The sequence below is a fragment of the Athalia rosae genome, chromosome 5 (assembly GCF_917208135.1).
Source record: "Athalia rosae chromosome 5, iyAthRosa1.1, whole genome shotgun sequence".
Taxonomy (NCBI): Eukaryota; Metazoa; Arthropoda; class Insecta; order Hymenoptera; family Athaliidae; genus Athalia; species Athalia rosae.
The window spans coordinates 4937307-4951925 of NC_064030.1; the positions used below are offsets into that span (position 1 = coordinate 4937307).

At 46.2% G+C, this 14619-nt stretch overlaps 1 protein-coding gene across 2 annotated transcripts in view; it reads left to right on the plus strand.

Annotated features, from left to right (window-relative positions):
* LOC105689182 (ubiquitin carboxyl-terminal hydrolase 48-like) overlaps positions 1–14619 on the plus strand; it is a 50529-nt gene that overhangs the window by 32160 nt on the left and 3750 nt on the right. For both annotated transcript variants that reach the window (XM_012406022.3, XM_048655281.1), the window contains 2 exons: positions 987–1112; positions 12757–12841. In XM_012406022.3, the coding sequence (XP_012261445.2) occupies positions 987–1112; positions 12757–12841 (211 nt within the window). The remainder of the gene's footprint in view (positions 1–986; positions 1113–12756; positions 12842–14619) is intronic.

Consider the following 14619-nt stretch of genomic DNA (forward strand, 5'->3'; position numbering starts at 1 on the left):
CAGGGTCGATCGAGAGGTTCGCGGCCTCCGTACCATATTCGAATCGTCATTTCTGGTCGACAAAAATTTTCGTTTCACTCCCGATTTCTCGGGCGTGATACGCCGTGTTCTTTTTTCTCTCTCACCCGAACGAAGAAATTCGACTTTGGTGTGAAAGTAGCTTAAAGTTGCGCCCGCACTGTATGCACATCTCATCACTACGGGGTACTTACCGCTCTCGGCATGTTTCGCTCGTAAAACGAAACTGAATATGCTTACCGCACCAACACAGCCTCAAGTCACACTTAAAAGTGGTTACACTGACGAGCGTTCACGAATTAAGCAATTACTCAGATGCGTGTTCACCGGCAACTAGAATTCAAAATTGTTTTTTAACTGTTGCTCGTAAAGATTTCGAACTCTGTGCTGCACATCAACTCTTGCTCCCGCTCCCGCTCCTGCTGCAGCTCTATTCCATCCTTCGACGTGCGGTATACGCGCGATACTTTTACGCGCACGTAACATATTTTTGACGCGATCTCATTTTCGCAACGAATTCATTCCATCGTCGTCGTCGTCGCGCAAAGATTCGAATCAACGCGTGTACGGACGAATGTCTCGGCTACTCTTTATTTTATTTTTTTTTCTCGTTTCTCATTTTCATTCATCCAACGATCCTCGTTCGAGTTTGTCGCGTCGCTGCGACTCCGTAACACACGTCAGGGTCAAGTCGGTCGACCACTTTCCATGTCGATAGCCTCTTTCTGCACCATTTTCTTTCTCCTTTCTTCTCTACCAGTTCCCGCCAAACAACCTGTACCACGAGCCATAGAGGTCCGCGTGATCTCACGTGAAAGGTGTACAGCATAACCGCTCTGTAAGCGGATCATGTATGTGAGCCGACTTCGAGCATTGCCGGTCACAGGACTGTACGGAGACCCGAGATCACGTGCTTCTCAATAGCTAGCTAGTCTCGGTATCGAATATTATCCTTTTTATCTTTACAGATTATGCAGATTTGCGGCGCCGGTCCTTACGATCAACATCTGATGCTCGGTGAACACGAATTGACGGAACACGACCAGAGCCTCGCGTCTCACGGAATTTATCCGGGGGCCCTTTTGACATTGAAGGTAAGGAGAGTTGTGTATCACGTCGATCGTTGCGACGTGCGATTGTTGCGTATTGTTTTTTTTTTTTCTATGTTCTTCCCGTTTTTCGACGAAATTTCCGAAAACGTGTAAGTGGAAAATAAAAGTCCCGAGATAAAATTAGCCAAAGCTCGCGGTAACAAGCGGGTGAATTTTGAAAGGCCGTTCGTAGCTATCCAACCAAAAGTGTCTTACTCCCCGTCTAATTAGCGAGTCTCTAATCTCGGGGCGTTCTAAGTAATCCGCGGGAATGCTAAGGTGTTCTTCTCGCCTTATCTTTAAACGAGAATCGTAACTTATCCATTGTTACGAACGTTAAAGGGCTGCGAAACAGATCTTAAATCTAAATTGCAACTATCTGTCACCGAATGCCCCGAACTTGCGCACGTGGCTATATACAACGGTTTTGTTTTCACCGACGAACTATCTCCTCGCTCTCCTCTCTCGTCTCTCTTTCGAACAAAGTGGCGTGCACACAAGGTAACCCGAACCCCGTAACGCCGACGTTCGTCGGAGGTGCTGGAACAATTATCCGTATATGCCCATTACGATGGTAATTCCGCACAGTGCTGCTGCTGCTTACGTCTTCGGTGCCCGCGAACAGTTTCGATTTTATAGCGTAAAGTAACGAGTAAGTTGCACTCGGCGGTGACGTGAGATGCAACCGAGTGACCCGCAAGTGTACACGATGTATCGCACCTCGCCCTAGGCGATATTGTGTGATTATTTTAGATCCACGTTTTTTTTTTTTTCTTTTACTTTTTTTTTTTGCATCGTGCACCTATAGGTGCGGTAGATCCATGGCATAAATAATAAGCCATTGCGGTGTATGATTGTTTCTGGAATTTCTGTAGCGAGTTCAATTTACGGATTCGTCGAACGACGGATCTGCGCAAGTTTTCCGTCGAGTGAATATCATCGTAGTTTTATGGTTATTTTAAGTGCAAAATTAACAAAAGGTATAAAAATGGGTAGGGTCGGGTGTTGCCTGTTGCCGGTTAGACACAGTGGTAAGTTTAGGCCGGTTTTTTTTTTTGCATCGGAGGCAGGTGAGTAAGGCATCAATGGACGGAGGATCGACGAGGTAACTTGAATGATGATTTCCCAGTCGTTTTGAAACGTGTACCAACTACACCGAACTAGATCGGCATCCGTTTACTTCACGTACGTACGTACGCGCCGCTGAGTTTGCCGTTTGGTGTTCGCGTATCGCTCGAGGATATAACGGTGATTCCGCCGACAGCTCAGTTCGCTGGTTTCATAAAATCAGTCGACTGTGAACGGAGGAATGTGTCGGAATGCTGAATTGTTTGCGTCTACTTCGTTTCAGCCGTAGCTACGACGCGCCAACCAGAGATACACGTATAGCTAGCTGCCTGCCGCCGGATCTTTTTCTATGTTTCTTGTCTACCAATTTCATGCCGTTGAAACAGAACACCGCGACACTCGGTGAAACGGTGAAACGTAGAGAATAGGTATTTTCGCTAAGTTCTATTATTACCTCCAGCCGAGAATAATCGCCGTCCAAAGACGCGAGCCGTGCAATTAATTTTCAACGAACGATTCGACCGAAACTGTCATATTTCGACGTAGAAAACTCCTGCGTAGAGAAACGAAAAAAAAATAATAATAATCCATCGCACCCAGTTTGAATTTGCGTTACTTATTTTTTCGGTATTCACCGCGAATTCGTTGACCTGGGTAACTATTTTGATCCATCATAATGCGGCTTCGCGTTCCTTTTGCCCGGCATTTTGTATAATTTCGTATCAGGCTGTATATATAGGTACACACGGGTGGGTTGGGTAACGAGTCTCGGATGCATTTTCTGATCAAAAATGTATAAAATTGGCCGATGCTTTTTTGGTCTACGAGACTTCATGGCTGATCGAGTCGAGTCTTTAGTATGGGCACGGCGTGCGGCTACCCTTTTGATGTTGTGTGACGAATGTCCACCTTGGACGCGCATCTCCTCCGGTCTCCAGACTCCGAGACCCATCGCCGGTCCACATCTTGACCACCGTCTCAGCGTCCATCTCATCCCGATCACCCTCACCCCTCTTCCAAGACCTCGCCAGCTTCTGACAATCAAGAATCTCATACTGTTACCACCGAGTTTCTCTTAAAACTCGCCGCGCGTCTAGCCTTTTCGGGCTCGACAGAAAATTGGAAACATCCGACAGCCTTTTATATCCTGTCCGATCCTATGCCCGCGTATGCGTTACTCTCATGTGAGAGGAATCGTAGCGTCGTATCAAAAAATAATTTCGACACGGTCGGGGAGTGAACGAGATTTTAACGACGCTTACGTTAACTGTAAGAATCCCCCCGCGTCGATCCAATTGAATTAATAAATTTGCGTCCAAGAGAGACATTTCTCGAGTTTTTCACCTGGAGAAAAATGTAACGTAAAATCTCTCGTGGACCGGATAGAGAGCGTAGAAGAGCGTCGACGGATCTCGGAGAGGTAACAACGCTCTCTCGTGCAGCTAATGGAGACAATTACGTGGGCTGTTGACCTCGGCATTAAAATCAAATCATTCTAACGCGCATAGGTGCGCCCGAAAACTATCCACGTATCGGTCCGTATAATTTGCGTTAGGCCTCGTTAATCAAGCGAGGAAAGAGAGGAATCGCGAATTCGGTTTCGGTTTTGTATTCCGAGAATTATTATCGGTTATCTTCACGTTCGTTGACAAACCGTGACAAAGATGCGAAGCAAAGTTCTAAGTAAATTACTCGGTGAACGAGTCGGCGGGGCTTCGCTTCGTCGCGAGACCAGTGCCTACTGTAATTTGGGGAGTTAAGCGGACTTTAATGGGCCAAACTATTGAAAAATTAGGTTTTTTTTTTTTTTTTCTTTCCGACCGGCCCACGAATCCTCCGGTTCGCTAATCTTCCCTTTACGAGTTCGGGAGTCCGCTACGCTCCGTTGGACTTGCTCCTAATCTAATCGTTGAAACGCATATTTTCACATGCGTCAAACATATTTCGGAGACAAAGAACTTCGACGATCTGGTGAAATCGTTGCGCAAAAATCGCATTGCGCAACTGTTATACATAAATATGTATATATATATATATATACAGCCTTAGATATGCATTGTACCGATTTGTGTATGGCGAAAACGAGAAAGCCACCGTGCCCTTCGTTCGTAAGATTAATCGCTGTTCTCTGTCCGCATGAACTCGTAGAAATTTTCACCGCTCACAAGTTTAGGGCGAAACTATGTCGAAATGACAATTCTATTGTATCGTTGCAGAGATTTGTTCGATTTTTCGGAGAACGATCGGTTTTTTAAAGTCGTACCAGAAACTTGGGCGGTGAACGAATGGCGCGGAATGAAATTCCCTCAGATCGCCGACGTATAGGTAATTTATATCGGTTATACAGTGAGCAGACGATGATCGTGTGGTAAAGGTGAAGGTGGAGGCTGCAGGTTGGGGCTACTCATCTCGATCATAGCGTGCATGCGGAGAGTTCCCCGACTCCATCAGAAATAAATCAATTAAGACGCTGCGCATCGCTTGTTGTTGCACAGTCATCCTTCTTTCCCTCTTTTCGATCCTGCCTCCTCTCCTCCGCTGCCCCCCTCCCCCCCTCGATCACATTCTCGTTCTGAAAATTTAACTCGCTTAACGAATAACTCCGACAAAAATCACCCATCGACGCCCGACGTACGTACGCGAACCACCGAAATCGAATGAAATCGAACAAAGCTTCAACGCACGATGGCCTGCGGCTACGAAATCTTTGAACCATTTAGAAAATCGTGGCGCAAGCGGCGATCGCGTGATCGCGCTATTAATATTTCACGCACAGAAAATTTCGATAATTTCGATAAATGTCCGACGCCGATTGTATTTCATTTGCCAAGATCGTATTACACTTGTACAATATATCGGATTGCTGGGGGTCGTCGATTTCTCGAAATTGTACAGTTTCGGTGATCGGGATCATTTCGGAAATGTGAGGAAAGGAAAATTCATATATCGATGAATATTTCCCACTCGTTTTCTATTCCCAGCTGCGGCGGCCGTATATGAGTTTCGTCTGTAGCATACGAGATTCTTCTAACTTTTTCTCGCTCAGATTCAAACATCTTATGATACCGGGGCGCGCCGGTTCACGAGTGAATCGTAGTGTAGGTAGCAACACAACCGACGGTGCGAAACTCCTAAGTTAATATTAATAGCGATATTTATGACCAAGGGTCAGTAACGCCGTGCACCCTAGGCGACTTCTGATAAAAGGAAATCTGAAAATGCTTTGATTTACGAGCGCTTTCTGCAAATCCTAAACGGTGAATAAGTTATGGGCAGGAATTGGTATTTATGTTTTGCCACGGGGACTTTTTTTTTTTTCGTCCATCTTTTTTATAACATTCGATTTTTTTCTTCTCCAGTTTTTTTTCCAGTTTCGTACAGAGAAAAAAAAAAAAGCACGACTCGCGCCTCCGATCTGCTCAATGCGCCACTTGACTAGAACTTAGAACCCCGAGCTGCGAAGAGTGAGGCAAAACACTGGGCCACTGAAAGTAAAACACGTCGATGAGGCCTCTGGGCCTTATCGCTGACCAGGCAACTCGATGCTCGAGTGTCAGCTATCACTTGGGAGATACTTTAGACGCGATTGATCACGAATCTTGGATGGATCCATGGATGATTCTTCTTTTTTTCTATCATATTTGAGAAGCTGCAGCGCTTCCACGAATCACCGATACGAGTAACGAGACCTTAAAGAACAGTTTCGCTCCCCTAAGATATTTAAGATCGACCGTCCTCTCTTTCTCCGCGTCTTTAGGCTTAGGTGAGATTTGAATCTCGTTGCGGTCAACTCCTGCACGATGTGAGGTCAGAATCGGCGGGTGAGGGAAGGGGGAGGGGGAGGGGTAGGGGGGAACGTCATCCGTACAAAGTTTGCCCAGGGGTTGTAAGTTGATCGTGGGAGGTTCAGAGGTTCCAAGGGTTACTGCAAAGGGGACTCAGCTGCTAGCCACTTAGCTATCGCCGCTGGAGAAACGCGATGCGGCGTCCTCCGTCTATATATTCTTACGACGCACAACTAAGCTTCTGTTTGTTGATGCTAACCTCACCAGCCAGTGCCCAACCGCCATAAGATTACACGGCTTGTCGCGCTGTCTTTATTGCTCGCCGCCTCCTATCCCCTGAATTTCTATCTCCTTCCTTTTTTTTTTTTTTTTCTTCGCCGCGCCACCCCCCCCCCCCCCCCCCCCCCCCGCTCCTTGATCCTCGGCGTCGTCTCTCTTCGATCGCACATGACGTTAAAAGTCAGGACGACATGTGGCGACCCACCACCGTCCCCCGAAAAATTTCTTACGTCGGGGACGAATGCGCACTTATTTATATCTAAACGACACCACGAGAGCATTAGCTGCCGCTACGAAGCGAACGAATAGGTTCTCTTCTTCTTCGGCTTCGGCTTCTTCTCCTTCCTCTTTTCTTTTTTCTTCTCTTCTTCTTCTTCTTATTCTTCTTCTTCTTCCACCTCCTCCTCTTCTTATTCGGAACGACCGGCGTCTCCACAGGTTGCCTCTTAAAACAAGTGGCTGTCGCTGCTAATTTTGGATCGACTGGTGAAAAATAACGACAACCTATAACCGTCGCGTACACATCCACATCCCATTGATGGCCTCTTCAACGCCTCGGAAACGCGATCGTACACCCCTAAACGTTCTTCGATTCTTGTCCCACCTCGCCCCATTATTTAGCATGCCGTTAATCGCCGCTTTTCGAATCAATATTCTTAAAAGAACTGCAGTTCTTCGAGCTATCGGAAAATAATGCATTCGGGGGTATAGGGGCATAAGAAAAAAAAAAAGCTCTAGTATCAATATCGACGCGTGCAAATAAGATTGTAACACCCCCGTACGTCGAAGGCTCACTTGGACTCGATCGCTCGATATCCGTGTCATGGATCATTCGCTTCTGGTACTTATTTCCCTCCACTTCTGTGGCGATACCGGAGCGAATCTCACGGTAGATCCGTCTCGGAGTACCTTGAATTTCTACCCTTTAGCGTGTGAGAGACCGTGGCAAATTGAAGAACATAAGACGGGGGGGGGACGAGGGGTAGGGGGTACCGGCGATTTCGAGAGTCAGGAACCCTCCGACGGCTGTCTTAGCCTTAGTGTGTCGCTTAGCACCCTATCTGTAGGGATCTTCGCGAACGCCCCCGCTGGGGGCTGCGTTTGTCGTGAGCATTACTCACTTTCGGGACGTCCCCTGGAGAAAGCTCTCCACCCCAACTTCGCGCAGCTCGCTTTCCTCTGCTCTGCTCTGCTATCTCTTTCTCTCTCTCTCTCTCTCTCTCTTTTTCTCCTTCTCGCTCTCCTCGCATCGCGGAACAACCGACCCTCACCTCACACCCCGCGAGGCCAGTGACTACATTAGAGAACGGATCTTCACCTCTCGGTTCTATACCTCGCTCTCCGATCCAGTTATTCCCCGATGGATGCAGAATGCGGTCGGAATTCTTATGGGAACTGAGTTTATATCCACCGGTGGCGGTATCCCGATCTACGTGACTCTCCTATCATCCTCCCGCGGTGGATCTTTCACCGTGCAAACGATGAGTTTTCCATTTTCTTTTTTTTTTTCTATTTTTAATTAACGCCGTTCGAGGATTCATTTAAAATTAAAAAGGACTTGTTACGCCAATCGATCGATATCCTCATGAGCAAATTTATGCGCCCATTCAACGACCAGTTCGTTCAATTTTTACCAGGTCGATAACTCCGACCATTTAAAACTCATCTGCACTTCCGATCCTCGTGCTTTTTTTTTTATTTTTTTTGTCAACTCTTAAAATAATTGAATAAACAGTTGCATTTTATTATTACAAAGATGTATCACCCTTTGCTCACGTAATATCAATGTTCGATGTTCACACAGCCATCGTGGAAACACAATATTCAGAATATCGCAATTGAATATCCGAAAATGCCAAAGGACTAATTTCGCGAGTCCCGCAGCTGCAGCGAGCGTATAATTCCGAGCGAGACACGTTCGTCTCGAACCGAAACTCGCTATGCTTCGTCTCAACTCATTTCCCGTACAGTTGTTATTGTGAAGAATCCGAGGTTTCTCGCGAGTAGAACGCGGAGGGAACGCGCTCGAGGAGACGAGAAGTGCCCCGGAGTCAGGCAAGAATCACGTGCGATGACGGTGTAAGATTTCAACGCCCTAGACCCCTTGCATTTAGAAGGCAGGCCTGCAGGATCGTTGGCCACGGCGTGTCGTTTCTCGGTGTAAAGTCTAACGGGTCCGCGACGCTATGGCATCGCCACGTAATCCGCGGTCCCTTATTCCCGTACTATACGGAGGGGCGAAAGGCATCAGAGACGAACCATGCTTCCGCCAGAGGCACAAAGACCGCGTTCATGGGGGCACACCGCCGCGCCGTACCGATGTACCTACAAAAGTTATCGAGTGACTCAAACTTTACGCTTCGATTTATCAACGCGTAGGAAACCGTTTAGGAACGCTGTTCGTACCGTGCACGTTAACCGCGTGACACGAAATCCATCGGAGTCCGTGAACTTTCCTCGATCGGTATACCTTGCCTTTGTAGAAAAATTGATCGCGGATCGTCGACGCCACCGGAGAATTATCCTCGTCGTTCGAATATCGTTGCGCGCGAGTCTCGAGATTCGCTCTGTCTCTATTTTGTACATATGAAAATGATAAATTTGCCACTTGTCGTTAACAAACAATAAGTTTTTCTTCGCAATTATACAGCTCGTTCTGTGCAGTACGTCGAAGTCAACGGTGCGCGACACCGATCGCCATCGGATCGGATCCATTGAGCATATCGCTCTCGGATATGATCGTTGTGAAAAAGTTTGGGCATGATCGAAGTGCATCGGCACCTCGGGATAATGTTACCTATACGTTAATACAAGCATCAGCGCGCGCGCCCGTTCACTCGAGTCGGATGGCGTACATCGGTAGCCCCCCCCCCCCCCGTGTCTTACTCGATCAAGCGGAAAACTCATCAAGTACGGCCATCACCTTCTCGAGGACCCGTAATACCGTAGCGCGGACAAACTCGGTCATCGACCGTTAAAAAATCTCTATCGTCTCTCTTTGCTTTTTTAATTTCTTTACCTTTTTTTTTTACCCCCTCTCCCCCCTCTGCCCCCCCTCGATGACGGGTAGATCCAACGACGTTGCGTCCGCCCACACGTGAATGTACACGTTTCAATAGATCGATTTCGTTGCGCCTGCAGATTTTCGTGCGAAATGGTTTTTTTTTTTTTTTCTTTCATCTTCGCTTTTCAAATCAAATTAAAAACTCGTGTTATTTTTCGAACATTTCTGCGGTATGGTAACCGGTAAGCACGCCCACTTGTTTCTCTCTCTTTCTCTTATTGCGCCCCGTCTCAGTCTTTTGCTCTTAAAAATAATTTGAATAATTACCTCCCGGTATTATCAAGGATGCTAAGCAGCTGCCGGTTGTCTTATATGCGTCTCGCAGGTTGTCGGGCCGCGTACGTAATTCGTAGTCTCGGAGCCGGAGAAAATAAGAGAGAGAAAAAGAGAGAGAGAGAGAAGGGGTATTCTAATCTTATGAAACGCCCGGTATTATAGTTTGCCAAAAGCAAAACACGAGTACCTATTTGTACTGCCGTTGAAGTGAACCCCAGTGTAATAATTTCTCCACTGAATTGGCTCCATAAGTTTCACTCCGAGACAGTGCGGGGAGTATATTAATTTACTTTGAATTTAACCCCTTTCCCATCTGAAAGCTTCTCGACAATGTGGCGCTTATACGCGACCGCATTATAATCAAGCAAACTTTGGAAATGTGGCGTTAGATTTTATTTCATTGTCAGTATCGGGGTTGAGGCGCGATTTGCAGTAAAATTTTTTTTTTCCAAGCCCAGTCTGACGAACGTCAATATTCACGGAAGTCAGCATTGCCGATTCTTACCTGTAAATCGGATGAGAGACGAGAGAGAGGTTTTCTCGAGCTACGAATGACGGAATTAGAAACATGCTGGTTTATTAACTGCTGCGGTTTTGGGTATTAAGATCCTCTCTTGAGAGGGTGAATTTCACCCTACCGCGAATAAATATCCCAAGACAGGTTGGGAATAACTTAAGATTCTTGCATCTCGCGGGCGCGCGCGCGCCCGTGTGTGTACTTCGTATTCAAACGCACACATATTTATAATATGCACGTGTAGAAAATTGTTGTAATACGCAGAGCGCACTTAAAACGTAAAAGGAACCTAAGGGCAGAGGAAAAAAAAAAAAATCACCGGCAAGGTAACAGCTCCGGGAAAGAGAGAGAACGGGAGATAAAGAGAGAGTAAGTGAGAGAGAGAGAGAGAGAGAGAGAGAAGTTTGCTGCACCAACGGCTGCAGCGGGAGAACCAACGGCAGCGGACTGCTCCGTCGAGGATTAAGACATTTGCGAACTAATAATTTTCAGCTTCGACTTGAGATGTTTTGTCCGACTCGCGTGAAATTCTTCGAACAAAAAATGCGCGGCAAGGGTCGTTTATTTTTGGTCCTCGTTCCGCTCGGAGATATTCGGATATCGACTATTTCGTGTCTACGAACGAGGGAAATCGGTGAAAATCGCTGGACATCCGACGGTGTAAGGATTTTTGAAAATTTTCATCGGACAATACGTGTCAGCCTGGGAAGACGCGGTGCCCGGAGGTACCCGGTTTGAGAGCTTACTCTACAATTATGAGCCATACCCACGTCCGAACGAAGCTCATAACGAACCCAGTATATTACCGCGTGCACTTTCATGCGGACCTCAATTCGCTATTTTGTAGTCCCTTGTACATGTACTGCTCGAGGGAATTTTTCAGACCGGCTTATCCTTTGCTTGGAAGATTTTTTTTTTTTTTTACCAACTCTCGCCACGAAGAATCACTAAATGTCCGAAGTGGTACTTTATCGAACGTAACAGTTATTTTTTATTCACCGTGAATTAAGCACGAAACGTATATGTATAGATATATGTTCGTACGTAAAAACTGACGAAAGACGTACAGTTTAACAAAGTGTACGGAGGCTCGAAATTTTCTGTGTCATGGATCTCCGAACCCTTTTCCCATAGGTCTAATTATAGCCCACGTCTCTTATACCCTGCCCGCTCGGATATGTGTCCTCGCGCATATGTCGCTTTTATACCGTTCACATCTGGCTACTAGAAACGACCGCCGCCTATATCTTCCGATGTGATTTATTTTCAAACAGAAATTATTCACGCTTGTGTTCGCCTCATCATCCGTCGACGTTTCGTTTCGTACGTATATGTGATGTATTTTCATCGGAATTTCGCTACAGATGTATATCATATTCCCACATGTACATCATAAACACGGATATCTCCGCAATAGCCGCGTATACGCGGAAAAGATGATCCCCGTTGCGGATGAAAGGGCTGACGTAATTAAAATTTTTAAATTCTCTTCAATCGCTCGGCAAAACACGCGTGTACGGGGTTTAATATCTTGGATATTAAACCGCGAAAAGCCACACAGTCGGAGTCCGTTTGTGTCCACGTGTTACATCCCCCGTTTCTATTTCCATTTGGCGGACCGCGTTCGAATTCGTCGGCGATTTCAATTTCGATTTTTCAAATCATCCGCAACCAGATTCATCTCTACTTTTCAGGAATAATTCCGTAAGCGAAAGCGTAGAGTCAGAAACAGCGTGAAACGACTCGACCCTGTCAAGTTGTCAACTGCGATCCAGAATATTCACACCCGTAAATTTTTTTCAACAGTTTTTGATCCATTTTTTACGAGGAACACAAGTCCTTCTATTTTTCCTCATTTCATCTCTCTCTCTCTCTCTCTTTTTTTTTTCTCTTACGTATTCCGTTCCGTGTCGGGTCAGGGATCATTAAGGGAAGGGTGACGGCCAGACGCATTCTTGAGGGTGCCTCGAAGTGTCATCAACCCTTTTTCAAAGTTTTTTTTTCTAGGATTTTCGTCCTACGCGAGCTGGTACGGTTGATACGACAGAATCGACTCGTCGTACAGTTGCGTCGCGCGGCGTTACGTTGGGTTACGTTACGTTACGTTACGTTACAAGTTGGCTTACGTATTATACGGTGTTATACACACTTTGCGTAGCCGCGTCACTCTTTCCGCTTAGACACAGAGGAGAAGAAGATGCGTGGGAAGAAGGCTCTCTAACAGCCGTCGGCAGCTGTTCACACATGTCGCGTATAACCGCGTAACTAAAACTGACTTATATACGTTCAACAAAAACAAATAGGAATCGCCTCTACGTCCTCACACTTTTCCAATAGACTATTCCGACTTTGGTCCAGACCATTCGAGACGACTAAAAATTTTATTACGTAACATAATCTACACGCCTCGTGATAAAACCAAATCATACACGTATGGGTATATTACATCCTCGAATCACTTATCTCAGCTGTAACAGCAGCTCTTTAGAAACGTGTCGAATTACCTTATAGATTTGGGATTACCGTTCATTCAAGAAGTAGTGTACGCGTCGAAAATGTTCAATGGACTCGTTAAAGCTCCATTTTTATTCGTCTGTCGTTCCAGTGTTTTTGTTCATTCGATTTTCTCACTGTTTTTTTTTTTTTTGTTTTTTGCAGACGGACACTCCGATCGACAGTGAAGCGGACGTAGAAGCAGCGGTGACAAACCATCAACACTCATCCCCCGAAAAAGGCTTCAAGGGTGAGTCTTCCAACTCTCTAATTTTCCCATTCCGTTTTAACGTGTTTCAAGATACCAAAAACGCACAGGATGTTCGCTCGATCTGGATGCCCATATAAAATCTAGCCCCCGCGTCTTAAGCGAAATTCAATGTTGAATCGACATTAAGTTATCCCATGGAGCAGCATACTTCCCCGCGCCCCGATTTCCGCCCGCTTTTCATCCCCTCGACGGCATCGCCGTCGCTACCAGCATCGGGAAACCAATCCACTTAGTTCCAGGAGCGAAGGAGGGGGGGGTGGGGGTGGGGGAGAGGGCCAGTTTTGTTCTCAAACAAGAATCTGACAAATATGCCGCGATTTGCCGAAGAAAGGAACTAAAGTGATCCAACCCACGGTCGCCGCCGACCCTTTCCATCGCTCGGGCGAGGGGGGGTGGGTGAACTCTTAAATTACTCAGACCCCGAACAAAACGTATAACAAATTACCCCGAATCAAGCCACTTATGCGATATTGGCCCGTTTCGTCCACCCGTGTGTATATTGATACCTCGTATTATCACCGAGAAGTGACAGCCCGGGTGAATCCCCATACGGGGACGTTGGGGGTAAAATACGTCTCTATACCGAAACGATGATCGACTCCCGCGCGTACTGAAGGGTTGTCGCGAGGATCCGGAGACACCTTCGGATATGGCGAGAAATTTGAAGAAAAAAAAAAAAAAGGAAGATGTTTATAAGGACCTCAGAAACGAGTGGACCGAAATCTGTTCGGGATCTCGCGAGCACTTTGGAAATTTCGTTTGAATTTTCTCATTCAGTTTATTTATTTTGCTCATTTTGGACGTCGTGAAATTTCGCAACGAGCTGCGGTCGCGTGAATTTCGCGGGCGCTGCCCCGTCACGCCGTGAAATTAGATGTTCGTGCAGAATTTGCTATTTATTTTCTCGGGATCGTACGTGACGTACGTATAACGCGGTAGCGCGGTAGCTATAACATAATCCGTGCGCGGTGCAGAAGCGTCCGGTATATTTATCGCGAGGAATCTTCGCGTGCGAGAAAAAAAATGAACCTTGAAGAATTTGTCTTGAAGACTTTGGTCGAGATGCGGTGAGCGAGAGAGTGAAACGCGAAGGAGCGAAAGAGGAAGAGAAAATTCATCCTGTCCAGGGACAGAGGAGGAACTTAGCGATGTATAATAGGCTCCTGCTAGGTGGATCCTCGCCTCTTACCGAAGTTTCAACGCTCCAAACTAAACCTCTCTTCACCGTCATTATTAATGGTTTTACGAACAGAGTTCATTAGAAACGACTACATTTCAAACTTACCGGGCCCCGGCAACACGTATATACACCTTATACCTCGTGTATATTATAGGCTCGTCGTGTTACGTCACCTGCAGTCAAAACTTTTGAAAAATGTCCATAACTTCGATTCATTATCATTATCATTGCCTATTTCAATTAATTCTCACAACTTTTTCCTCCGATATTCGTCTACGATATTTTTTCCAACTATAGTTTTGATCTCCCCTCGACCGACCCGAGCATAAAAAAGTTCATTTTTTAAGTTTTAACTTTTAGAAGTAAAATAACAGCTGTTACAATATTATCTGAAGCAGTCGGGGAAATTCTCAATTCCGATCCGCGCTGCGGTAAATTCTGGCGATATGCCCCAGATCTGAAATTCGTTCCGCCTCGACGTGTGAGGGACGCGGGTCAAAGTTCAACCGACCACCGTGCGATGCAACTTCCTGTGCAAATACGTACATATATCTCGAAACGGAGGGGCGTTCTAATT